This window comes from Scatophagus argus, chromosome 14 (genome assembly GCF_020382885.2).
Source record: "Scatophagus argus isolate fScaArg1 chromosome 14, fScaArg1.pri, whole genome shotgun sequence".
NCBI lineage: Eukaryota > Metazoa > Chordata > Actinopteri > Scatophagidae > Scatophagus > Scatophagus argus.
The window spans coordinates 17,436,192-17,462,784 of record NC_058506.1 but is presented as its reverse complement, the minus strand read 5'-3'; the positions used below and the strand labels follow the sequence as shown (position 1 = coordinate 17,462,784).

The 26,593-nt window shown below is 39.6% G+C and overlaps 1 protein-coding gene and 1 long non-coding RNA gene across 2 annotated transcripts; one reads left to right on the top strand and one right to left on the bottom strand.

Annotated features, from left to right (window-relative positions):
- LOC124070389 lies at window positions 1–17,009 on the bottom strand. Its single transcript, XR_006845179.1, has 3 exons — window positions 16,873–17,009; window positions 10,092–10,251; window positions 1–302 (listed from the first exon to the last, which is right to left on the bottom strand). It is a non-coding gene; the product is annotated as an uncharacterized LOC124070389 (long non-coding RNA).
- Window positions 16,995–26,378, top strand: vdac1 (voltage-dependent anion channel 1). Its single transcript, XM_046410267.1, has 9 exons — window positions 16,995–17,116; window positions 19,516–19,585; window positions 21,445–21,494; window positions 21,867–22,019; window positions 22,202–22,254; window positions 22,496–22,723; window positions 23,639–23,789; window positions 24,573–24,630; window positions 25,255–26,378. The coding sequence occupies exons 2-9, from the start codon at window positions 19,519–19,521 to the stop codon at window positions 25,344–25,346; spliced, it is 852 nt and encodes a 283-aa protein (XP_046266223.1). The 5' UTR covers window positions 16,995–17,116; window positions 19,516–19,518; the 3' UTR covers window positions 25,347–26,378.
- The last annotated feature ends 215 nt before the right edge of the window (window positions 26,379–26,593 follow it).

The following is a 26,593-nucleotide window of genomic DNA, read 5'->3' as shown; positions in this document are numbered from 1 at the left end:
AGTGGTCTCTTTCTAGTGGTGAGTGGGCGGCTCAGAGTCCTGCAGTTGACAGTTAGCAGCCGATTCTGGGATCAGTTTTTCCACAGCAAAGGGACTGATGTGGCCCAGAGGAGGATGTGGATTCATATGATGGATCATTGTTTAGGTTTGGGGAGTGGGTGTGTGAGCCTGTGTGTGTGTGTGTGTGCGTGTGTGTGCATGTGTGTGTGTTTGTGGCTGTTTCCATGCCTGTTCATGTAGTCGAAGATCAAGGATTCAGGATCGGCCCCACAGTACGTGCATAAATGTGCACAGGCAAACATCTGCATGGAAGCAGCAAACATGCGTACATTACACTTATGTGCATGTATGCACATGCACACACACAGACACACACACATAAACATTCCTAGAAACAACAATAAAGTAGCAATTAGAGGAAAAAGGTGAAAAAGTGTAATTTTGTAGATAATAATTTGAAACATCACTGGCTTATTTTCCCACAATGCATTAATCACAGCTGTCTGTCCTGTCCAATAATTCACCAAAAACTGTTTCTAATTTTGATTGTTTCAGATTGTTTAAACTGATTGTTATCAAACTTAATTAAATCTGCCCTGGAAATGCAATCTGATCATCAGGTTTACGTTAACAGGCATACGAAAATACATCAAACAATGGCATGAAGCTAATAAATACATTGCTGATGCATTTTTAACAGCAAGTGATTTTTTTCTCTTAAGTCTGCAAAATTAAAAACAGCCTTAGTTTTTCAAAACAAGGCTGTTTTTTTAAATCACTGCTTTTCATTTAATGTAACTGTTACAGTATTGTATACACTAAGATTGTAAAAGTGCAAAGTTAGTGTTTATTTTCTAAAAATGCATCTTGTAATGACTCTTTGCTCTGTCTCTGACATGCAGAAAATATTTAATGAGACAGACCACTGAATGCAAAATATCAAAATCCACACAAACAGGAAAATGTCTCTGTTCCTGAGAAACTGATCTTTGGAGAAGCAAAGAATATGCAGGACTGTGTTGATGATGAATGAGCACAGAAACCAATCAGAGCGTGAGCTGGTCCTGCTGATCAGGATGGATAGATAGATAGATAGATAGATAGATAGATAGATACTTTACTGATCCCGAGGGAAATTCAAGATGTAAAACATATAAAATGAAAAAAGCTCTGACTGAAATAGGGCAAATATGATGCACTGTTATGTCAAACAGCTGCCAGTGTTTCAGATGTTTCTGCTCTGGTTTATATAAGGTTTCAAAATATCGGTTTTCTGGCAAAAAGTTTAGCTTAGCTAATAGTGAAATTACATGTTTTAAATAATTTTTCTAGGAAAACATACATGCAGGCTAACAGCTTGTTTCTTATGTCCGACTCTTGGAAAATCAGACACAAAGGGCATAAATATTTGAATTTCCTGGCCCTCACATGTACAGTCCTGTAATATTTTCTTGATAGGTACAGTCACACTGTAGCTACAAAACGTTTATTGTAAAGAATGAATGGGAACCAGTTACAGTCCCGAAGGTCGTACTAGACAGAGAATGTCCATAGTTACAAAAACAGCTCATCCTCCGCCTCCTTGTGATGTTGTTAAATTTCCTGAGCATCACAGAGAGCCCTGACAGTCTCATCTGAAGCCAAGGTCAAATGTAGGGAGTATCATGCAGGACAAAGAAAACATCCTGGCAGTTCACTATTTTCTCCAGCAAAACTGGCAGCAGCCATGGAAATAAGAGGGAGGCTCAAGGAGAGAACTGCTGCAGAGTGATTTGTCTTAAGAAAAGCACTGAAATCTTGCACAGCCCATCTATTGAGTCTTTTTCATTTGTGGCTCATTTTAGAAATAACTTTAAGAGCTTTTATTCATTTGCATCCCTGATCAAAATTCAATTTTATTCAACAACAGAAACTTTTCTTCTCACCATCATTTCATTGTTACGAGTTTAAGCACACACTGGTTTAATGAGGGTGGTGGCGACAGCAGCAGGTTACCACTGCTGAAAGTCAATGCAATTTCACACTTCATCCACAGATCATCTTACGCTCGTGAGTTCCTACATTTCCAAGAACGCCTGCATTGAATGGGCCTGAAGTTTAACTAAAAAATAAAGAGGAGCGAAAGATTTCATGACAAAAGCAAGCAGCTTTCATCCCCAACTGCCACATGTCCTTTGGCAGCACGGCTTTCAGGTCTTTCAAAGATGCTGTGGGTGGAAAACTTGCTTGTCTCTGCTTCTTCTTTGATGGATCTCTCCCTGTACGTTTGTTGGACATCAATGGAAAGTTTTCCTTTGATTGATTCCAAATACTGTTTCTACTGATTGCTGAATAGTGATTTGGTATCAGACTCAATTATAATTGTCCTGGAAACATATATGAACAATCTTATATGATATTTACAAAAATGCATAACTCATTAACACTATCTACAGTACATATCATGCAGAAATGACCTTAAACAAGACAATCAAGGAAAAGCTAACAATAAAATTCTTATACTGCAAGGTACTGTCACTTATTAATTGAATAAGAGAGACAGTATTTGAATGATTTGCACTTCCAAAGATAAACACAGGCTATTTCTGTTTCTGTTTCCTTGCTTTGATACATGCAGACTCAAATTACTATCATAGCAGTTAAGAGTTTCATGTTTCTGCTGTGCTTCTTTTGAAAGCAGCTGTCTGTTCTGTCAGCGTTGGTCATCGGCTCAGGTGGTCAGCAGCTACTGGTACGGTTAGCTAGACTGACCTCTTGAGGTGCAATAAGGAAACTAGTCTGAAGGAAGGAGAAGGTGTGAGCTCCGCCACATCGCTCCAGCAGGAGAATGAGGGGAGGTGTATGCAGTAAGCCAGATGTTAGTGGGTGTAAGATGGGATTTCTCTGTCCAGTGGGAAAGGGGCATAAAAAAGAGCAGCAGTGATTCCAGCGTTATTCTGTGTTAAAGGTTAAAGTTGGCAAAGCGCAACACACTTAACGGATGAAGACAGCCAGAAGTATATGATGACAAGATGACTGTGATGATAGATATTGATACATGAACTAATATAGTGTTTGCTTTAATCAAAATACTGTTTGGATGACAGTATCATGGTTTTTAAAAAGCAAAAATAAAGGTACTGTCAGACCATAACCGAAGACGCCTGAAGAAACACCTCTCATTATTCCAACTTATGCAAAATCAGAAAGCACATCATTCATTGTAGCAGACTTTGAAAAACGATTCAGTCCCATCTGGGTTTGATCGCCAAAATCTTCACAATACTTTTCAGATCTTTTTTTTTCCTTCCTCTGTTCATGAACGGATGTGTAGCTTATGAAACACAAAACCATGGGGATTTATAGGGCTATTTTTTTTTTTCACTATATGGCTGGAACACTAATGTATTACATACTCACACATCATTTTTACTGTGATTTCTGTCACATGAAAAAATATAGACGCCAGAAAGAGTTATGCCTCAAGGCTGCTTAGAGAGGCTGATGAGTTGGTTTTACGAAAACCTGGTTTATGCTCAAAATTAAGTTTTATACAGACTATTATTGACTGACTAAGTTTTATGATTCAAGTTGAGGACCTTCAAAACCTACTTAAACCCTGTGCATGATTTCAGAATTTGAATTATACGGTCAATGGCAAGAGTTGGCAGGGCTTTCTTTTGAACAGAATATTTAGAGATTTAAGACTTGACATGACTCAACACCACATGATGAACTGGTTTATGGTGCAATGCTGGACCGGAGATCTTATTTCTAAGTGAGAAATACTTTATAAAGTCGATCATTATCAAAACTTAATTTACACTAAAAGCTAAGACGATGAAATTAAAAGCTGCTGTGAGACCATGTGAGTTGTAAGAGAGAGAACAAATAAATATCTATACATCTCCAATAACGCTCGCAAACAAGACAATAACTGGAAGAAACTGTGCAAATGTATAAGTGACTGGAGGGGCTAAAAGGCAGAGAATTTGCAGAAAAGTCTTCATTCCTATGCTGCAAGTTATCCTTTTAGTGCACGGACTGCAAAGCATTTGCTGATGTGCCCGTGAGAACTGTCAGAGGGCGATTTACATGTCAAGCTGAAGCAAAATATAATCCACTGATATGAAATCTCTGAGCCACTGTGCTGGGTTGGCCGGGCTGCATATATGAGAAGCAGAGGCCTCGTAATCTTTTTCACTGTGACTCGCTTCTTCTGTGCGACACCGGGAACGGGGGGGTTAATTACATTAATCCAAAACAAATAAACGTTTGGCAGCCCTTGAAAGGCTGTGGGAAATGGTTGGAAATTGAGTCGACTTTTGAGTCCCCAAACCTCAAGCTTTGATGGTTTTTACTTGACTCAGAGACGGAGAACACAGATTGGATATCCAACTGGAACTGAACTGGTCCTCTCTGGCTCTCTCTCCCCTTCTCTGTCTTCCCCTTAGTATTTTTCTTTCCTGTCTTCCTCACCATTTTGCTTTCTCTTTTCATTTTGATGCTTTCATCTCCCTCTCTTTCTCTCTGGTCTTATTCTTTCTTTCTCTGTCAAAGTTCACACTTTTATATTACAAAATATGTGGCGTAAACAAAAGACTGAAAACAGCATGAGCTGTTCTAAATTGAATTTTCTTTGTGTTGCTGTTCAGCTCCTTAATAAAATGTTCTTTCTTATTTGACTAATTATTGAAAACAGACCCAACACTGATCTGGAGTTTGTCTGAAATTATTTAATGTTCTGAAAATCCCTTTAATATCATGTTCATATAACTTTGTTCAAAATAACCCAGAGTATGTTTTTCTACTTCACTGGTTTAGTTTTTGTTAGCCCGCTCATGATGGTAAGCCAGCGATGTTGCTCAACAACTGCTCATGAAATGAATAAAAATATGGTGCATAATTTTAGCCACGCTATTGGCATCAACAAAATCTAGCTCTATGAATGGCAATAGTTGGTTCAGACTGAAATATATTAACAATGATGGGATGGACTGCCAATTGAATTTCCCTCGGGATCAATAAAGTATCTATCTATCTATGAACAGACATCCTTTTTCACATATCCTGCAAAATATGTCAACACTTGCTGAATGAATTCGCACAAAAATGTGTCATGGTCCTCAGAGGATGAATCCTAATAACTTTGGTGATCCTCTTGCTTTTCCTCTAGTGCCATCATCAAGTCAGAGTCTGAACACAAAACTAATGAAACTCCCCTCAGCCTCAGCTGTGCTTTGTGCTTATTAGCAAAGGTCAGCATGCTAACATAACCCCCGCATGTTAACATCCCCGTGTTAGCATCGTCACTGTGACAATGATGTCTGTGCTCAAGTAGAGCCTCACAGTGCTGCTAGTGTGGCTCAAAGTCTCGTTTAGTCAATGGGAAATTTTCCTGAAGGAAAAAAAAAGCTTTTTTTTTTGTTATTTATTTTCCCTTTCATTGTCAGGCCTTTGTTATGGTGTTTTATTTTAGCTCCATGCTTTCTCACAGCTAATCTTCTTGATGCTTGTTCATAGCCTTCAAACCCGATAATGAAAAAGGATGAGGGCCAAACCCAAACCCTGCAGATCCTCTAAGCTACGGTTGTAAAACACTTTCACTCCACCATACAATAAGTGTGTGAGAAATAGATATGAATGGGACTCTTCTCACAGTATATCATCCAATACTCATGGACTGATCTTGGGAACAAACAGTATTCTCCCAGATCCCGTTGTTGTACAGTGTAGTTGTACATGTTTGGGGTCATGATGATGATTTATAGTGATGGCGTTCTGGAAGCTCTGCACATTCCAATTTGTTCTGGTTTTCCTGATTGGGAAGATTACAGGGTCCTTGTTGCGATGGCGACAAATGTGTCACACCACACATATCTCCACATCGGCTCTGTCTGGTTGGTATGAACACACAGAGAAAACAATTGCAAACGTTTCTTGATGCTTGGCTTTGGGTGAGATTCGGCTGATATCTCGCTAATTTGAATGTTGTGGTGATGCATAGCTGTCGCGGGTTTCAACATTTTTGTGTCAAATCTTTATTTAGGGTTTAGGATGGGCAAAATGGAGCTGTCTGGGAAGAGTAACTGAGGTTTGAGGTTGCATCATCAGAAATAAAGTGAGTGGGATCAAGGAAAAGCAGAAGTGCAGAAGACTTTTCTCTGTGACTGAGCTGAAAGATGATAATGTACATTGCAGCTAACCAAGCCTGACTGAATGGAGATGTGACACTGACCGTATGAATTATGTCTGTCATAACATGTAATTAAAGTAGCATTTTGCTGTGATATATGAAACCATCTTGATTAAAAAAAAAAAGATAAATAAATGGTTTCTGTTGGCCATGGGAAAACATCAGAAGGAGTACCGTATTCTTATTTAACTCTGTTTGCATTTCATAAACTCTTTTTTATATAATCTATTTAATTTGATTTCCTTTTGTAGTTTTGATGTTTGATGATATTTAGAAAGCTCCTTTGAACAACATGCCTGATAAATGAAGTTTATGGGGCACTTTTTTTTTATTTTTTAAAAGTTGCCTTAAGGAGGAGTGTTTCTGGATGCAGTTAGGATGTTTTTGAGTAAAGATAAAGAGGATGGAAAAAGTTTAGAGACGTCCAGTCCCTGATGTCTTAACTGATTTGGTTATAGTTGGTCAAATTACTTGTTAAATATTAAGACACCAAAAATATCCATGAGTGATCAGTATCCACTGAATGACTATAAATATTTTACATTCAGGCCTTTGCACTGATTGTCTGTCAGTGTCCTAACTGATTAGAAACTGCCTGTTCGTCTTGCAGTGTATGAGACAGGATGGTTTTGAGGCACGACTCTTTGTTCCAAAGTGCAGAAACTGTGAGTTGCTGAAACTGTCTGCAGGAGCACCCGAATGGAGCTAAAAGTGTTGATATCTTTAAATGCAAATTACAAACCAACATCTTTAGCTTGGCTTTTGATTAAAATGTCGTTAAATGCATTTCTTGCTTTTTATCTTTCAAAATTTTGAATGCTTTCATTTTAATCTATTTTATTGCTGCTCTCTGTGACTCACTCTATCTGTCTGTCAGCCACCTGAAAAACACTTTGAATCACCTGTATGAATGTACAGATACATTTCAATTAATTGTTTTGGAGCACATCCACAGTATCTGACAGATCAGACAGTCAAATGTGAGCTGTGTTTAACTGTCACATTGTGAATTTGTTCTCATGGTCTCTGGGTAAACAATGGTGATAAAAGAAGATGCTTTTTTGTTGCCTCTAGTTTTCTTTGTGATCATTTTCATAAACCTGTTAAACTCGATGATGGGGAAATTGATCTTCTGTGGACACGTGAAGGATTTCATGTTCTCACTGTGTAATGAGTGACCAGCGAACACAAAGAACTTTCTGAGAACCTTCTGATATTGAAAGATGTAGACATATAGAGTTCAACCACAGTCACAGATACAGCACTCTGTATCTGTGACTGTGTGCGTACGTTAGCTTGAGGTGGGCCTGGCATTTAGACTTAACCGTCAGCATCTCACCAAACAGCCTGTTTACGCCCAGACAACAGTTTTTTGTGATGTCTTTCAGTTCAAAGAGCTGTTCATAGCTGCAGTAGATGCTTTGTGGAGACACTGAAGCGTGTTTGTTAAGGACAAACAGAATTACACAAGCGCTGAGATCTGATCAGACACCCCTATGGAAAATTTCTTTTTAACACTTCACTATCACAAACTGCAACTTCCTCTTAGAGTGAGCACTGCTGATTTCCACACTGTAAACTCTTACAAAATTTTTCTGATTATCTTGAATGTAAATATGTTTTATTCATCTCAAGGTATTTTTTAATTTGCTAAATTTATATTTACAGACCCAGATGAGCATTAAAACGAGTTGTTTTGACTTGAACTTTCGACTTGAAATGATGAGCTGAATAAATGCACAGCTGAGAGTTCATTAAACTCCAACTTTCCAAAGAAACGTGATTAGCATGTTAGCTAACTCTCCATAAAGCCTTCTTTTCTTTGTACTTTGAAGAAAACCTTTTTGATGGAAACTTGTGGTGTACAAATCACAATAAATGTCAAATTCTGTCCCTACCCCCAGACAAAGATGATGAAGTAAAATCGCTTGCATGTTGACTTGATGTCTCTGTTACGAGTTGGCTCCATCAGCTTATTTCAAAGGACAAACAGAGAAAACGTAAAAAGAAACTCTGTAAAGCTTGTTAGTGTGACTAAACAATTATCAGTTCAATTTACTTTCTTAAGATTAATAAAGTTGATCTCTCGAGTTCAGGTTAAGTCTGTTGGTTTGGGGACTGCAGGGAAAATTATGTTTTTACATTGAACCATCTGAAAATAATTTACTGAGAAAGAATCTGATCAACACATCAATGCAAATATTACATCATGCAGACTACAGATTGTTTTGGTACAGCAGCAAAATCTTAAATTGCTTCGTTTTTCCATTGTTATCACCTGAAGTTTAGAATCATTTATTTCGCTTGACATTAAATTGTTTATTGGCATTTTGTAGCAGTTTGCTGACACATTAGGCAACACTGAGACTGGAGACTGCAGAGAGAGTGATTCTCATTCAGAACATTTTCTTTATATTGTCTGTGTCCACTTCTGTCTCCTCCTGGCCAAAACTCATAAATAACTTACATAAGTGACTTTACATTTACTTCTATATCATGACAAGGCTGGCAATGTACTGTACGCATGCAATGAATTATAAAATAAAGGGATGTCGCTCCTGGAAATTAAATATTTTAACGGATGAATCCATATCTTTTGTGATTCTACGGATTTTTATGTTTTAACATAATCAGAATCAAAGCATGATTTTTGTGCAATAGTGCACAATTAAGTGCTTCTAGAGAAATTACAAAAAGATCAATAGTGATAAAACAAAATTTTAAAAAAAGTAAAATAAATTACAAGAATAAAAGAGGTTGAATTACCTAATATAAACTTATAAACAAAAACAAAACATCTAAAATTGGTTTGATTGAACTGAAAAAGTTACAGTATGAGATAAGAAAAAGAAAACAGAGATCCAGTAGAACAGATCCATGAACATGAACGAAGAGTAGGTCACGTTTAGGCCTAAGAGTGATCATAAAACCAGTTACACATCCGTGAAATCTAAAATGCATTGCCACAGTCGAGAGTTTTCCAGAGGAGAAAGAATTACGGTGGTCAGCTGGTGATAAAAGCAGCTGCCTTTCAGTATCTGGCTGCACTCCTGAGTAGATAAAAGGCAGTTATGGTGATTTTTCTGATGTGAAATTCAAGTCAGGATCATAAACCACACCAAGGTTACAAGCTCTGGGCTTGATGTTCACTGCCAGGGATTTTAAGTTCAGTGAACAGCTTTTCTCTCCGGGCTTTTGCACCAGTAATTATCCTTAATGTTTGAGCAAAGTGTCAAACAGCAAAGTGAGATCATTCAGCAAACCACAGGGATGAGAAACAATACAAATCACAACAGAAACTTGGAAGAATTGTCGGTTTTAAGTCGCTAACTTCATACTCTGATCTATCCAAGTGAAAACGCAATCCTAATTCAGCTGAAATAAAGTGCAGTGATCAAGAATATCTAATAAAGAACCCTTTGTGAGCTTGTACAGCTGGCGGAAGTCAGTACTTTTGTTTTCAGTGAATTTCATTTCAGCAGTTTGATTCAACTGAAGTGATAATGAGTACACCTGATCTTAGGAGCTTTAATTTGAAAAAAACAGAAATGTTTCGGTTGTGAGTCAATCCTCTGAGATGAGAAAATTAATCTCACTAAATGATTCACTTCATTTTCTCAGTAGGTTAATTAAAAGACTATTGCATATTGAATGATATGTTGGTGTTGCTGCACAGTATATTCATGTTTCCTTCCATGGGTATTTGGTCACATTTTTCCTTCATGAAATTTTACTTTTACTTTTTTTCTGTAGTAAATTTTTGGTTCTTCTTCTTCCATTTCTGCTCTGCAGCAAACCATAACAAACTTGGGAGTTTGGCAGAGGGATTTTTAATATCTGATCCTTGCGTTCTCGGTGTGATCAGTTCTTAACCAAACCTACAAAAACCTACAAAACACACGAGACACAGCCCTACCTGCCAGGTAGAAACGTTGTAGTTATGAAATTAAATTTCCACGGCTGCTCCCTGACTGTATCTTGGGGGGTTGAAAGCCGGGCTGTTTTATACAGTAGAAGGCACAGGCACACAGAGATACCACACCATCCTTCAACCTCCTTTGATGTTGGTGAGACACCTGGGGGGGAGAATATGGAGAATTTGTTGATTACAGGGTCGCGTATTCAGTACACACATCGATGCTGCGCGCAGTGAGGTAGTGTATAGCAAGAGGCTCGGCGTGGCAGTTTGATAGCTCTTGTGGTAACACTGCTGGCAGGGCCACAGCTCTCCTCTCTCTGCCAAGCCTGCGGTTTCATTTTGTGATCATCAACGGCAGATGTGAATCAGAATATAAGCTTTTTTTTCTGATCAATGTGGCCAAAAACGTACGGTTCACTTGGACTGACGTGCAGCGTTCTACGTCTGTTTGTGAATGCTTTTATCCAGAGTGCGTTAAACAGCCAAGGGTGGTGACCTGGTCCCCCCGCGCCCCCCAGCCCATAACTCCACCACCCCATAGTACAGTTCTGTAATTACTCAAATAGTTGCTTTAAATGTGTCATCATTAAAGGTCTGCGTTCACGTAACCATGAGAGCGTCACAATCAGCACTATGTCAGCGTTTATGAGTTCAGTCCGCGTTTAGTTAAGAACAGAAGCAGACGTGAGCATACAAAATGTTAGGTCAACACTTAACAAATTTAAAACTCTGGTTCACGCTTATAAGAGAGAAACTCATGCAGCGTTTAGTTCAATTATAATGCGTTTATTTCAGAATAGTGTTGTAAGTTGCGTTTTGTAGTTCAAATGACTGCAGTTCAGCTATACGTGAAATGACGTATAAGTGAATAAACTTTTATGACTAAACCACTAAGTTGCAGTAGGTTTAAGCCCCACTGAATCCCGACTGGGTTCTCACAAAAATAACTAGTGTTTCAAAGGACTATCAATGAACGGAGCAGCATGTTAGGCCACATGAGCACTGTTGGGCAATGCTGCAGCTTCACCTCAGTTTCCACAGAGCGAGGTGGCAGGTGGCTGCCTGAGTGACATGGCAGCGATTATCAGCACATCTCTGACAGGCAGATACTGAGAAAATGACTGTTAACCAGCTTACGCTACATTTCCTTGGACGCCATGAATGAGAGATAAAGATCTGCATCTGCTATGTACAACGTGTCACATACAAACCCTACATCTCTCTTTCTCTCTCTTTCTCCCTCGATCTCATCCATCCATGCACACCAACATACGTGCACACACAGTGAGTCACTGCTCTGCTGCAACGCTTTGACCACATCGAGTCTTGACATTTTCTCATGCCTCAAATCTATTTACCAAAGTTCAGACAGGAAGGATGCATCTCTAACTTTTTTTTTTTTTTTTTTTAAATCAGGCCAACCACTAACAAACAGTGATCCTGATCAAAACAAACAAACAAAGTTTTTTTTTTTTTTTTTTTTTATTGTTATCTTAAGTGAAACCCACAATCACAAACTGCTTGTTTCCAACTCGTTTGCCACTTTGATGTGATCTGCTGTAAGTGCGGAACCAGCAGCTTTTCCCATTGACTCCATGACATTTACGCAACTTCACAGTTAAGGGAGTTTTTAGAGGAAGTCAACGCACGAAACAAGCTTAAAGCCTCGTATTGTTTTTGATCCGCTTTGATATTTAGGAAAAACGTTGCCTCACCGATACCAGTCTCAACAATGTGAAGAGGAAGAAGTACTGAAAGCCAACAGATCAGTATTGTTCAGTGAAACACATTCGCATTGTTTCTGTTTCCAGACATTACGTCACTTGGCTGGTCACAGGACAAGCTGTGGTTGGTAATTTGCACTGAGCAAAGAGCAATTGGCACATTATTACCAGCTCCAGTTCACTGACTGGACTGTCTAAGATGCTTAATAAATAGAAATACAGTAAATTGTGAAAACAACAGAGAAATGTGCACGTGCAATGCCAGGACTAATCCACTGTTTTTATATTTTGCTTAAACTTTTTTAAAAATCAGAAATGATGTCCTGACATTTATTGCATCGGTAGGCTCACAGAAGGATGATGGGGATTTTGTTGGGATGTGATTTTTTACGAGTCCTGACTGTCCTGAGAGACGTCAGTTCATGACATGAAAACCAATTTGTTTTGCATCAGTAGTTTTCATTTTGATACTTTTGGAGAGTTCCCAACGACCGAGTGAGAGATTTTATTTACCCGTTTGAGCCCGTCATCTCTTTCACCGTCCCATTTGATGGCAGAAATCCCTCCAAAGTTGAAGGAATGGAAACTTCAAACTATAAAATCTGTTACAAAAACCTTTCAGGCGAGCTGAACGTTGCACTGGATCCCACAGAAATGAAGGTAAAAAGGTTACTGGGCTCAGACTGCTTGAACACAGGAATATGAGTGAAGTGATTTATGCCCCTGTGTTAACCTGACCCTGTCTGGGTTATGGACTTCCATCCTGAGCTGGAAAAAGCAGCAGCATGCAGTGAAGTCACACATAAGAGAGGGTTTGGGATGGATGGATGGATGGAGGGAGGAGAGAAGCAGGAGAGGTGGAGGAGTTTGGACCCTGCGTGAACCACCGAATTAAAAAAAGGAAAAGGAAAGATGACATATTGCCTTATTTATCCATATGTTGCAAATTATAGCATCTGTTTACAATTTATTTTATTTACTTTGGTGATACTTGGCCCGGGTTGATTAACATTTTCTGCAGTGTTTGTTGTCTTCTGGAGCAGGATTTGATTGGCACTCGGTGACGGCTGTTTGAAGTGAGCGTAGCGTTGGCTTTGAAGCTTGGGGGATGAAAGCACAGCATCCAGATATGACTCGAGGATAATCTAGAAATGAATTTTGGCTGCCTGTGAAGGCGACCGACAGGCGACAAACATGTTACTAGTTGTTGATTAAATGTTACTTGAGATTCAGTGATGCAGGAACATTAAACAGAGATGGAAACCTCTAAATACGCATCAGGAAATAAGTTAAATATGTCTCCTTAATGACAACAAGCTGTGGATGTCGGAGAATGAGAAAAGAATGAGCTATCTCTTCCCATCCGAGACAGCTCCTTTTTGTCAGCCGCTGCTGCTTGTCATTATGACTTTAATTAATATTATTAATCAGTTTCCCATCAGAGCTGCTGGCGGTATATACTGAAAACTCTCAGTTCACTGAAACATTTTCTACTGATATGGCATCACGTGTCAAGAAACTGCACTCCTATGAGAAAAATACTCAAAGGTCGGTAATAAAACCAGTCGGCACCGTTTGAAGAATGATCCAAAAAGTAACACCTGAAGTTTTTAAATCTTTTAAAAAGCAGAGATGTCTGCCTGCTGCAGCTTGCAGACTGCAGTTAGTCAATAGTTTAGTGACAGCAGACACTAATCCATATTTAATATTCAATGTACTTAGAAGAAAATACATGTTCAATATAAAGTCCTCCTGGCAAGTGAAAAAATATGTTTGGCTTTGACTTTTCTCTTAAGTTAATCTTATAAACTAAACGTTTTGCACGCTAATCCTTTTCCATAAAGAATTGAGTAAACGCAGGCTCTTTGACAGATTTTTCTTTTTTTTTTTAGCTGAAATATTTTGCTTGCAGTTGAGTCTTAAGCTAGATAAACTGGAAACACTTGAGTAAAGTACAAAAACTAATGAAATGCACTTCAGAAAAATGTCTTTATGTATATGGGAGGAAAAAGTATTACAGTAGTGAATGATATAATTATTTGGAAAGGAAAACATTGTTTGTGAATTAAGTTAAAAAAGAAACCAACTATTTTATTAATGTGTGAATTTATCAAAACAAAAAACTAAATCCATTAAACACATTGTAAGAGCTGAGAGTCTCTTATTTCATAAATTGAATTAATAATTTAAAACTCTGTTGGATTAGATGTAAAACCAAATAACCAAATGTTTTCCTTTTCTCAGATAAAATGTTTTAATGTGACAAAAACAAAATACTTTCTTAATCAGAATTATTGTTAAATTTTGAAGATTTGCAATTTAACCCTATAACACAAATTGGTGAAAAAATAGAAATAAACCAGAATTAAATTAAGAAAAGTAAATATCACTAAAACATTTTTAAAAATTACCCTTAAAGTCTTCAAACACACAGAGGAAAAGTCTACTGCTAAGCCACAGTGCATTAATTTCTCTGAAAACCAAACTTACTGACAATATTGAGTATTTTCAGATTGTTACCAACACTGACATCTAGTGGCCAAAACTGATCACAATCTCTCTCTTATTCAACCTGGCCAGTTTATCAGGTTTGAGGATTTTTTTTTTTTTTTTTTTTTTTTTTTTGCAGGTTCCTTAATTTGTTTTCTCTGCTTAGAGTGTAGAGAGGATGTTGCTGAAGGTTTTTACCCTCAAACTGTTGACAGAGAACAAAGACTCATGCACTGTTTGGTTGGTGGCTGATTGTGATTTCCTGATCAGCTGAGGAAAGCCCTTAACTCGTTTTTATATCAGGGGATTTCAGTGACCGCTATTACATCAGGCAGGGGAAGTTTTATTTATCAGTGCTTTGAGTTCTCATTAATTTAGTCATTTTGATTCTGTTATATGATAATAGGTTTATAGAGTTCTTGAGACTGTATAGTCATTAAAAATATATCAGGGGCGATCATTTATCAAATAGAAAAAAAAAAGAAAACAATTGAAATGAAATTATCGGTGATGGAGGTGATGGAGGTGCTGTAGGCGCTGTAGGCGTCTCACTGTTGGCTTCTTGCTGCCAGCTGTGCCTGTTGCAAAGGAAGCGCCTGAAGGTTTTGGCGTCGTTCCCTTAACTCAACCACACTGCTGTGTTTCTGCGAAATCCTGCACACAAAATTAAACAAAACTGCACAACATTTGCATTCACATCGAGCGGGGTAAGACAAGAAAAACCCACTTTACCCAATTTTAATTGTGAATATATACAGCCAGTGGTGGAAAGTGATAAATTACACTGAATCAAGTACTGCACTTATGCAGAATTTTGTGCTTACGTACTTCCATTTTCTTCTACTTTATGCTTCTACTCCATTTCATTTCAGAGAGTAATATAAAATATTATATCTCTTACTTCACTACATGCGTTTGATAACTTTACTAAATAGCTACTTGTAGATTCAGCTTAATAACACAAAATATAGTCAACAAATAAAGTATCATGCAATATTATTAATTAAGACTCAACTTTATGAGAAAAACCCCACAAGATTTAACACGTAAGTATAAAAATTATATGATTATATTGCATAATTATGTCAGGGGATTTATTCTATTTGGTGGAATGTGTTCAGATCTTTTATCCCAAGAAAAATTTTAAAATGCTAAAAACAAAAATAAAAGCCCTGAATTCAAAATCTTACTTAAGAAAAAAACCTGAGTATTTATCAGCAAAATGTATCAAAAGTATCAAAAGTAAAAGTACTCATTATGCAGCACAATGATCCACCTCATATTGTCATATTTATTTGATTATTGCTGTTGCACTGACACGTCAGCAGCACAGCTTTATATGCTTCACATACTTCAATTACTTTACAAGTGAATGGTTTAATAAGTAGCTATAGCATCATATATCATATACAGAACAAATCATTTTATGTAAAATAGCTGATAACTATAGTATCAAGTAAATGTAGAGGAGTATAAAATACATCATTTGCTTCTGAAATGTAGTAATTAGCAGAAAACTGAGAAATTCTAAAAATTCTCAAAACTATACTTAAGTACTTCAGTAAATGTACTTTCTACCTCTGACCTCTGGCCTACTCTAATCAATAAGGAGATCAATAGATTATTTTTTCACCGGAATTCATTTTGATGCATTTGGACGCATCGTTCATTGTTCTCGGAAAATACAGCAGCACCGGTCAGAGCCAGAAACTGGTAAAGGAAAAGGAGCCCAGAAGTGAGGAAACGTTCAATGAAACTGGGATATTACATAGCTGGATCATCGTGAACAGTGCCTGCACAAGCAAAGGAAGTGCGTAGAAACTGTTGAGAAAGCTTTGAAATTGCCGCGGGTTGGGAATGACTTTCAGCAAAGGTCATCTATGAACTCTGTGAGTCCATCCTGTCATCATCTCGTCTACAGATGTGATGTAACAGCGGCTGGGCTGTCCCCTCTGTCCCGGAACAGATCATAGAAGCTACACGATGGGAGGGAGATTGCGGTGAAGGTGCCGAAAGCTGATCTGCAGTCAGCTGTTATGGAGATTTTTTTTCCAGCTACGCCGCAGGAGTTGCGTGCTCCCCGGAGTAAACTGCGCCTGCGTCAAGGTAATACGCAGCCGATACCAGAGATAATACGACAAAGCGAAATTTCACCTTTTGCTATTTCCGTTTTCGGTTTTGTTGCTAATGCTATATGTATAGCTAACTTATATGTATAGCTATCCTTTATTTTAGTTTCTTTTAGCAATAAGGGTGCTTATAGGGCCTGAAGTAATCCAAATGCTCATGTTAAGTACTGCAATAATGGAGGAAGTTTAAAGACTTTTTGTAACGTACTAATACCACCATGTAAAACTATTTTGGATGGCTACCAGTGAATGGTCTGCAATCATGATTTTACTTCAATAGCAGCTGCTACCTGGTCGAGGTGGAGATCATTTTACCTCGGCTGCCTGTACTATTGTTTGGCATTAAGTTCCGTAACAGTGACTTATTTAATGTGCTTATATATTCAGTGTGATAACTCGTACTTAAAGTAATTGGAGCTGCCAAACTCAACTTACGTCACCAGGCTTGAAAGGCAGCGTGAAACCCTTGTACTTCTTGCCCGTGCCCATACCACTCACACTGAAATGAGCAGGGTGAACCATCTTGCTCTTTGACTGAATGTTGTATCTTTGGCGATGACAGGCCGTTTGTGTCGCTTACGTGACTCGTAGCGTACGTGACGCCACACCACCTTCTTCTTTTCTCCTCCCTTTGTGCAACTGTCAAGCCCCTTTTCGATCAGGACTGGAACACACAGAGGTACGTTCTGGCTTTATTACTGAAATATACTACAGCTAACGTTTTCCTTATGGGGAGCGCTGTTGCTGCTATCAGCCGGTGGACTGTGACCCCCGCAAACCAGAGCCGTCCGTCTCATCCATTGATTTTTAACCGGTGTCCTATGCAGCTCGACGTGCAGTAGGGATGCCAGGCCTGCGCCTTCTACAAGCCGAGTGTAGCTAGCTTGGCTGGCTAAAGTCTTGCGGTGCGGTCGGCAGTGATGCTGCCAGTGCTCAGCAGTTATCCGGGTAGCTAGAAATAAATAAGCTTAGCTAGATTACGGTTTTACCCACTTGACATTTAACAGGTTCCTTGCCTATCAGCGTGTCATAACGTTGCTCATAGAAGACTCGTGCCCATGTCCACCTTGACAGTTAGCTAATGCTAATCTGATAGCAGGCGAGAGCAGGGAGATGCTGCCTTCACTGCCCTCAGTGTCTGAGTCAGGTGGCCATGGCCACTGCTGTATTCACCCTAGAGGGAGACTGCACTGTTCAGATCAGTTGTAGATCTCACTCACCGTTAAACTTTCCTGAATTAGACTGTAGCCAAGATGGTGCTGAAGGACAGTGGCAGACCTCAAACTTTAGATGCTAAGTTAACTGTGACATTTAATGACTGATCCCCACCATGCTGTTGGATTGATGCACTCTTTCCTTTGTAAAGTTATTTGATTTGACTGCTGTGTGTAAATGTTGCCCACTTCAACCTGAAGACATTTAGGTTTACCTCAGGACACCTCAGTGGGAAGACTTTGCAGTGTGTGCATCCTGTGTCCTCTATAGCCTTTGACATTTCTGCCTGTAGCCAAAGTTGAAAGCCATAAAACTACTCAGACACAGTGGGGTGTATTGACAGACTGTGTCTGTGTGTTAGCACAGGGGGAAAGGCTTAGTGAGCGTGCTATTTGTGTGTGTGTGTTAACAGTTACTGCAGATATGTGACATCAGTCCATTTCCTGTCCAAGTGTTACTACAGTACTCCCACAATGACAGGAATCGGAGAGCAGCCCGCAGGAACGTCTTTAATGATTCATGAGGGCTAGAGATGTACGTGGCTTCAGAACATGCCAGGGATGGACAGACTTTTATTGTGTTAGAGCTTCCCAAGTTTTGTAGAGGAAGTGTTGAGTGCAGAAAAATGACTTTGGCCCAAACACGCAAAGGGATGCAATAGGTAAATGTGCATGTTGGAGCAAAAGGGTGGAGTTGTTGATAAAAGGCGAGGCTTCCAATAAACTTGGTTGAACAGGCGTGAAGGAAAGAATTGGACAGGAATGTTGAAATAGGAATGCACTGAGGTGAGAAGTTCTGATGGCGTTTTGTGATTGGCTCATTAGTGTCATGTTGAAAAAAACATCTAAATATGTTGCTTTCAGACTTTCTTGAGTACTTGTAGAATTTATTTTGAGAAGAATTTCGTAATTGTTCAGTTGTAACATCTTAACTTTTAACATAGAGAAAAAAAAAAGCAAACGCAGAAATCTTAATTGAGAAACTGCAAGCTTTAAGATTGCATTTCACCTGGTAAACTGTTCAAATTCCTGTTCTATCTACTGTCAATATTCACGTATATGTTATCAATTGGCCTGTGCAACAACTGTGCCTCGATAACTGTTGTGCTATTGAAAAATTCAACCGACTGGCACATCAGTGATGAAATAGTCATATGTCTTGCACAACAGGCTGTTCAAGAAATCAAGGACAAAGAGGTGAACACACACTGTACATGAGAGCAGCCAGTCCAGTGGGTTAGCAAAGAGTCTACATTGTGCTTCAGTCTGAGGCCACCATTGTTCTTTCTGAACTCGTCTTCTTCCACTTTAAAACATAAAAAAAAAAAATTACATAAAGTTGGATTTGGGAAAATTACTGCAGTGAAATGTAGTAGAAATTACCTTTAAAGTGAGGTAAAAAATAAAATAAAAGTAAATGACTGTATTTAAAAGTAAAGCTAAAATGTGACACCTGACAAGCTGGCCTCTGTACTGACAGGGATGCAAGTGTGAGCGAATGTGTGTGTGTGTCCGCTGTCTTCTCGTGTGCAGCCCATGTAAGGCAGTAACTTCATCAGATTTGTACCTTTCATATTCATCGATGACCTGCGGTGGCTCTCACCTTCCCCTGTCAGCTGCACTTCTCTCTCTCTCTCTCTCTCTCTCTCTCTCTCTCTCTCTCTCTCCAAGCACATCACATCTGATCAGTCAGTCTGCTCTCCAGCTACACTGTGGTTACTGTGTCTTTCCCTCTGCTGTGTTACCGGGGGACTCTGACTGTCCTAAGCTGTAACACGGGGGGGAAAACTGCAGGGATGTGGTGGTGATTTATTTGTTTTCTGCTCTTACTTGAAGACTCGATCATCCCTTTTTCTCTTTACAGATAATGGCTGTACCTCCCACTTACATTGACCTTGGAAAGTCTGCCAGGGATGTTTTTACCAAGGGATACGGTAAGCACCAAGCAGCCAGCCACACTCACTCACTTCATCAGCTTTTACAGCAGTGTGACATAGGGTTTGAATGGTCAAAGGACTGCTGCTCCGATGTGTAGCCGATGGTATCTGCGGTTGTATAATGGAAGTGTCTGTGAAATGCTAGTCCTCTGTGGCTCATCATGATACCTGAATGAAGAGAGTAAACACAGGTCTGTTATAATATATTTTCAGAAAGCAGAAATCAGATGTTATGTATTGAATGTGTTCTGAAACATTAAGTTTGACAGACTTTAGTGGAAATGAGTTCATGTAAGAAAATGAATGGAGTCTAAGCCACTTTATAACACACACAAACAGCAGTTTGTGGTACGTACACGTGTGCTTTTATTTAATTGCAAAACAACAGTAAAGACTTGGCAAAGCTCTTCAAGCTCTTCAAGACATTATACAGCTGCTTTCATGTTGTCTATGGAGTGCACATATTTAGTGTCTCTAAATCAAGATCATTTTTTGAAAAATAAATAAAAAACAAAACCCAAAACTTTATAGTTTTATATTGCATATTAGCTTCTTCATTTCAAGTGTTTTTTGTGTTGCTTCGTTGAAGAGGGTAGCTGTGTGTCTCTAATTTTATTTATTCATCATTCATTATATATATATTTTTTGTTATTTCTGCCATTGGAGGAAATTGTGGTTTTTCACTTTATACGCTAAAACAAAATTTGTCATGTCAAGGACCCTGAAACTGACACAACTGAGGCCATGGACCCCCATTTGATGAAGATTTTGTCTCTGTGTCCCCAAACTATGTTCTGTCATTGTGTTAATTATGGTTGGAAGTGAAAACAAATGATTCCACTTTTTGCTGGGGATGCACTGGAACCCCATAAACAACCACTGACCAATATCTGCTTCATGTGCAGTGAAGTAATCTAAGTGATTTCTTTCAAGATTTGACACAACACTCCCTCCTGGGGACGGTACAAATCCAGCCCTTGCATAAATCTTGACATTAACCGCAAAACCAGATGTAAGCAAATGATTCAAACCAGTCACTGTACTGTTTATAGCTTACCACTAGCCTAACACATGTTGAGGAGTAGTTCGGAGCCTGCAGGGGATGTCCTTAGAGTCTGTTTTGTGTACACACACAGCTGTGCTCCAAGGACTACTGAACGATGTCCAGTTAATGTCAAGGGAACTCCCGCTTGTTGCAGCAGGCTGATTCATGTGTGCCATGAAGGCTGAATCACTGCAAATTTGGCAGTGACTATAAAGCCGCATTTCCACCAAAGTGCTTTCAGTTCCGTACCCTTGGATACCGTATGCAATCCATAATAAATGTTCAGATCTGTTTTGTGTTTCCAACGCAGTCAGTACAGTTGGTATCTGTACTGCTTGGTAGGGCCAGGAATGGGGCTTCAAGCTCAACCCAGCATCTGTATAAGCAGCCCTCAAGCTATTATCCATGACTGATGGCACTAATGTTGTCCCAGCACCCACAGCAAATCAATACACACATTCAGCCAGTGGCATGTGAATAACTTAATGAAACAATAGCTAAATGTACTCTGGTGGCTGATAAATGGGTACTTCACACTAATCAATACCTTGATTTAATGTATGTTTTGGAGTATCAAAAGGGACACCTTTTCAGTTAATAGCATTGTAATACACTTTAATGTGGTTAGATTTAATAGTATTGGCATTGAGGTAGTATTTGTTTTTAGGCCTGTGCAGTACTTGGGTTTTAAGAAGCCTGGACCACTTCACTAGTGAAATGTTTTTGAAATGAGTGGTAAGCGTTAGACATTAGATTTGTAATTGCCACCTGGACTTCATTTTGATCTTTTATTAAATGCTGTCTGTTTCAGGCTTTGGGCTCATCAAGCTGGACTTGAAAACAAAGTCTGAGAATGGACTGGTAAGTTGTCACTAAGTTATCATCAGTTTATCAGAGCTGCCCTGCCAGACAGCAGCCGTCCTTTCTTAAGAGGCTTCGTCTGTCTGATTGATACAATTTGTTTGAGTATGAGAAGATGCTGTGTTAAAACAACATCTTCATTAACTTCAACTTTGGATTTTTTTTAAAATGCAGACTCATGATTATAGACCAAGTTTCTGTCCTAGAGTGGACCCAAGTCTTATCTGTCAACCAAATTTCTTAAATTAAGACGACACCTAAAGAAAACACGTTTTGTCGAAAGACATCGAGAATAAGTGGCTTGTGTCATGGTAACGTGTTTGGCTGGTTAGCCTGTTTGCAGGACTCTGACTCCAATGCTATCATCTGCAGGAGTTCACCAGCACAGGATCTGCCAACACTGAGACCAGCAAGGTCTCTGGATCCCTTGAGACAAAGTACAAGTGGGCAGAGCACGGACTGACCTTCACAGAGAAGTGGAACACCGACAACACTCTGGGAACCGAGATCACTATTGAAGACCAGGTTGGTGATGTGAATTAAAAAATATGGTTTGCGTTGCTACGTGCAGTGAAATGTGGTGCTTGGTCTGTATTCACTAAAGGCCTGTCGTCATGGCCTTTGCTGTAAATTGGACTGTAGTTTCATTTGATGAAGCAGTAATACTGAACTTTTCTTTGTACATGTCTTGCTTACCTTCTCCACAGTTGGCTAAGGGACTGAAGCTGACGTTCGATTCTTCCTTCTCGCCAAACACTGGGTAAGAACAGCCGAAGACGGAGTAGACTTCAGTGAGAAACCATGAGTTCATGATAGTGGATATTCTCTGCTGTCATGTCAGTGAAGCAACCACAACAACCACAGCAACAACAACCATGACTAAATAGAGGCGATCTGTAGCCCTGATAATACGAGAAGTTTTTCGTTGCCACAGCAGTGTGATGTTTCTAGCTCGGGGAAAAGTTGTCTTTACCTTTCCTCTTTCTTCAACATCTTGTCAGCAAGAAGAGCGGCAAGGTCAAGACGGGCTACAAGTGCGACCACATCAACCTCGGCTGTGACGTTAACTACGACATCAACGGTACAGCCATCCACGGCTCCGCAGTGGTGGGCTACGAGGGCTGGCTGGCCGGCTACCAGATGACCTTTGAGGCTGGCAGGAATAGGATCACCCAGAGCAACTTTGCGGTTGGATTCAAGACTGACGAGTTCCAGCTCCATACAAATGTGTAAGACTGCATGAAGCAGCAGATGGTCGTGGATCATATGCATTGCACCACATAATGCTTTACTAACGAGTGCGGCTTCTCCACATCTGCTGTGAATTTGGTGGAGTTTAAGGTAGCAAGAAGAGTGAATGTATAAAGCCCTGATGCTGATGCATGAAATTAAAGCTGAGCTGCTAACAAAAAAAATATATTTGAAAAAGAAACATTGAAATGTTTCTGAACCAGCACTTAAATGCATCCTCAGTCTGTTGCATGGGCATTTTTTTTCTGTTTGATATTTGATACTAAGCCAACTGATATTGGGTTTTGTCCTGTAGTGCTCACAAAATTAAAAGTTTTAGATATGTGAAAAAATTTAGTCCAGATGGCTGACCTTGGCAAGACAGAGGCCTTCAAACTGTTTTCTTATCCTTGTCTGGTTGACTAACTCATTGCCCATTTGGCTGTCTGCCGGGCATCCAGGTGCACGGCAGTTATTTTTACACCCAGGTGATGGGATTTACTATATTGCAAGTGAGATGGAGTGAGTGGTTGGCAGGCATGAAGAGCCTCAGTGAAAAGGCAGATTGAGGCAGTGTCAGACAGTGAGAGAGAGAGGGAGGGACAGGGCATAGTGCTAGTCCTGTTTCCTGCTGTGCCCCTGGCCAAAGCCTGTCCGTTTCAGTCTACAGCTGAAGTGGTTACGTGAGGTCAGACATAGTGTAATGTAGGCTTTATATCAGTGAAAGTGCGCCCACCTGAGGAGATCTTTAATACACGCAAGATACCAAGTAAGGTATTCACTTTGCTTAGAAAACTCTCATCCCAAATATATCTCTTTGAATGGGAAACAAATATCATCTTTAAAGAAATGGCGTTTGTGTTGCTGTAGCATTTAAAAGTGCATATATTCCAATCTCATATTATTTTCTGCAGAAATGATGGTACAGAGTTCGGCGGTTCCATCTACCAAAAGGTGAATGACCAGCTGGAGACGGCCGTCAATCTGGCCTGGACTGCGGGAAACAGCAACACCCGCTTTGGCATCGCCGCCAAGTATCAGATTGATCCTGATGCATCCTTCTCTGTGAGTAGTGTGTAACCTGAAGTAGTCGTAGCATTAGTAGTGGTATAGTAACATCATGTCTAATTACAATGTTACTCAACTGATCCCAATTGGGAATTCATATGCCAGATTCCTGCCCCCCTTCACAAGGAATTCATGGTGCAGGGTCAGGTTCTAAAGTGGGCCTCCAAAACCAGCAGTCATGAATCATGCAGTGCAGAGGCCAGTGAAACCAGCTGCGTGAACCCAGGATGAAGGCTTATTTCCTGTTTTTTTAAGATGAGCTACGACTTGTCATGACGTTACTCTGTTGAAACCCACGTCACAATCTTTGCTGCAAGTCCTGCCTAACTGACCAAGTTAAAAAAAAAAAAACGATGGATGCAAGTCAGTGTCAGTGTGTGAATACATAAAGTTCAGTTGGGCATGAGAGAAACGCCGTCTGAGCCAAAATGACCAATGGGAGGAGTCTGGCTAATTTCGTCCTGGCTATCACAATAGTTCTTAAAGCCCACTGTCAGCAGAGCCAGTTAGTGTGGATGGCTGGTTGTCAGTGTAATTATATGTATTTTCTAACAGTTATTAGAAGCACTCCAATACATGCCATTCTGAAGTGAAAGTGTTTCACTGGTGGTGCTTTTGAATCACGGTATCAGTTTCAGAACTCAGTATGAATCAAAGTTTAGATTTTGCTAACAATTTGCTTGGAACAGGTCATAAATTACCCAGCAGTGGCATGATAAAGGTATTTGTTGGTAATATGTGCTCTTCTCTTTATGATTTTCATCTGTTGTTCCCACACAGGCCAAGGTGAACAACTCCAGCCTCGTGGGCCTGGGCTACACTCAGACTCTGAAGCCAGGTGAGTGCGGTCGGTAATAACTCTGAAACTCTTGTGTTTAAATGAGCCAAAGTGTGAACCATGTTGCCACTATTTCACCGTTTTACTTAATTAAAGTCGTAAAAAGTCTATGAAGCAGAAAAAAAAATGGTGATTCTCAGAATTGAGTTAAAATCTGAGCAGTGGAATGAAGGTGTGTATGTGGATTATTAAACATTAGATTCATAACTGAAGTCGATTTTAGACATGTACACCTCAATCACATGGCTCCCTTTGAGGTTTAGAGGCATTTTTTAATATACAGACATCAAACTACTTGAGATGCTACTTCTCATTCCACGTAGATGCCCCACTGAAAATAAAACCGTTAGCAGAAGACGTTTAAAGGGTATTTTATATCCAACAACTACAATTTCTCATGGGTTCACAACAGTAACAAGATTATAGAACGATGAAGCAGGAAGTTGAATGGCAGAGGGAAACTGATATGATGGAGTGCAGAGGGGAGATCTTAGGTAAATCAAGAATGGAGTGTTATCGTAAGAAATATGTAGGAGAAGTAATGTTTCATACTGTTTGCAGAATTATGTAGCAGAAAATGAACACTGCCTTGTCTGTATGTAACTCACCCTGATGCGCCTGCAGGCATCAAGCTGACGCTCTCTGCTCTCCTCGATGGGAAGAACATCAACGCTGGTGGCCACAAGCTTGGTCTTGGCCTCGAATTCCAGGCGTAGGAGGATGAGGCGGACCCTTCCAGTCCTCCCAGCGCACACATGCACACACTCACATTCCCCACCCGAAAAAAATGTTTATTGATTAGTCTAGCCCTCACCAAACCCCTTTTTCCCCTAGATATGTTACAGCTGGAAGCAAGACATCAAATAGGTCAAATTGTTCTTGTGACGATCTTTTAAAGGACCACTTTTAAGGGAATGTTTTGAAAATGTAGGGCCAAGTTACGAACAAAACGGCGACCCTCAAGCAGAAAATTTTATCTTGAATTGCAGAGCTTGCAAGGGAAAGATAGCTTCGAGTACACCCATGTTGGCTGCACAGTTTGTCATTCTACCACATTCATGCACAATGCTTTAATTTGTATGTCTCTCTGCTTTCCAGTGCAGACAAAAGGGAAAATCAAAACTAAAACAGCCCAAAATGCACGAGGAGCTCGACAGTCAGCGTACAGTTGAGCTGTTTCACCACCAGATGGTGCTGTTGCATAGCGCCATCAAGCACCCCTTGTTCAAGAAGTTGTAGTGGTGAAATAACAGTTTTATTTTCATACTTCTGCACCAGAGAGCTTTAGTGTCTGTCTTGATATATTATACAATGGGAAGGGTTAGTTGTCCCTGATGTAAGCAGCTGTCAGTAGCTCAACGAGACACTACACTCCAGTGTGTACATTCTGTGTTTTCGTCTCACTTGTTTATTGTGTCTGTGCATTTGGTGTGAATCATGTCTTTTGTTACATATAGCCAAAAAAAAAAATATTATTTTATTGTCAGTCTTGCATAGTTTAATCCACCTGTGAAGTCTTACTTACGGCATTGACATGTCAATTCTTCCTGGTTGAGCAGACTGAAGGAAACCTATCATGCACATCCTCCGGATTAGAAGAGTTACAGCTCTTCTTTGAAGGAGGATGAAACGAATAAATACAGTGGACAGGAAATGGTAGTCTTCCACAACTGGTTACGGGAATCATGCTTAGTGTACTTGACAGTATTGTTATGTCCTGAATTAAATAAAGAACATCTTGAACCAGTTTTACATTGTTTTTGTTCTTCTGCCTTTTTGTCACATCTGGGCCCAAACATTTTTGAATAAATAAAGCGGTTAAACTGGACAGCTGATGATAATTTAAGCAGAACATTACGTATCACCTTGTCTATAAAGCCATCATCTGGAATATTCATAATTTCCCAAAACCAAAGGTGACCTACTCCCTTTGTTCAATAAACAAACAGCCTAAACTCCAATG

Excerpts from the sequence above, each read along its gene's own strand:
- vdac1 (XM_046410267.1), top strand. The coding sequence starts at position 19,519 with ATGGCTGTACCTCCCACTTACATTGACCTTGGAAAGTCTGCCAGGGAT. Across the intron at positions 19,586-21,444 it reads TGTTTTTACCAAGGGATACG|GCTTTGGGCTCATCAAGCTG; the intron begins GTAAGCACCAAG and ends TGTCTGTTTCAG. Across the intron at positions 22,724-23,638 it reads TTCCAGCTCCATACAAATGT|AAATGATGGTACAGAGTTCG; the intron begins GTAAGACTGCAT and ends TATTTTCTGCAG.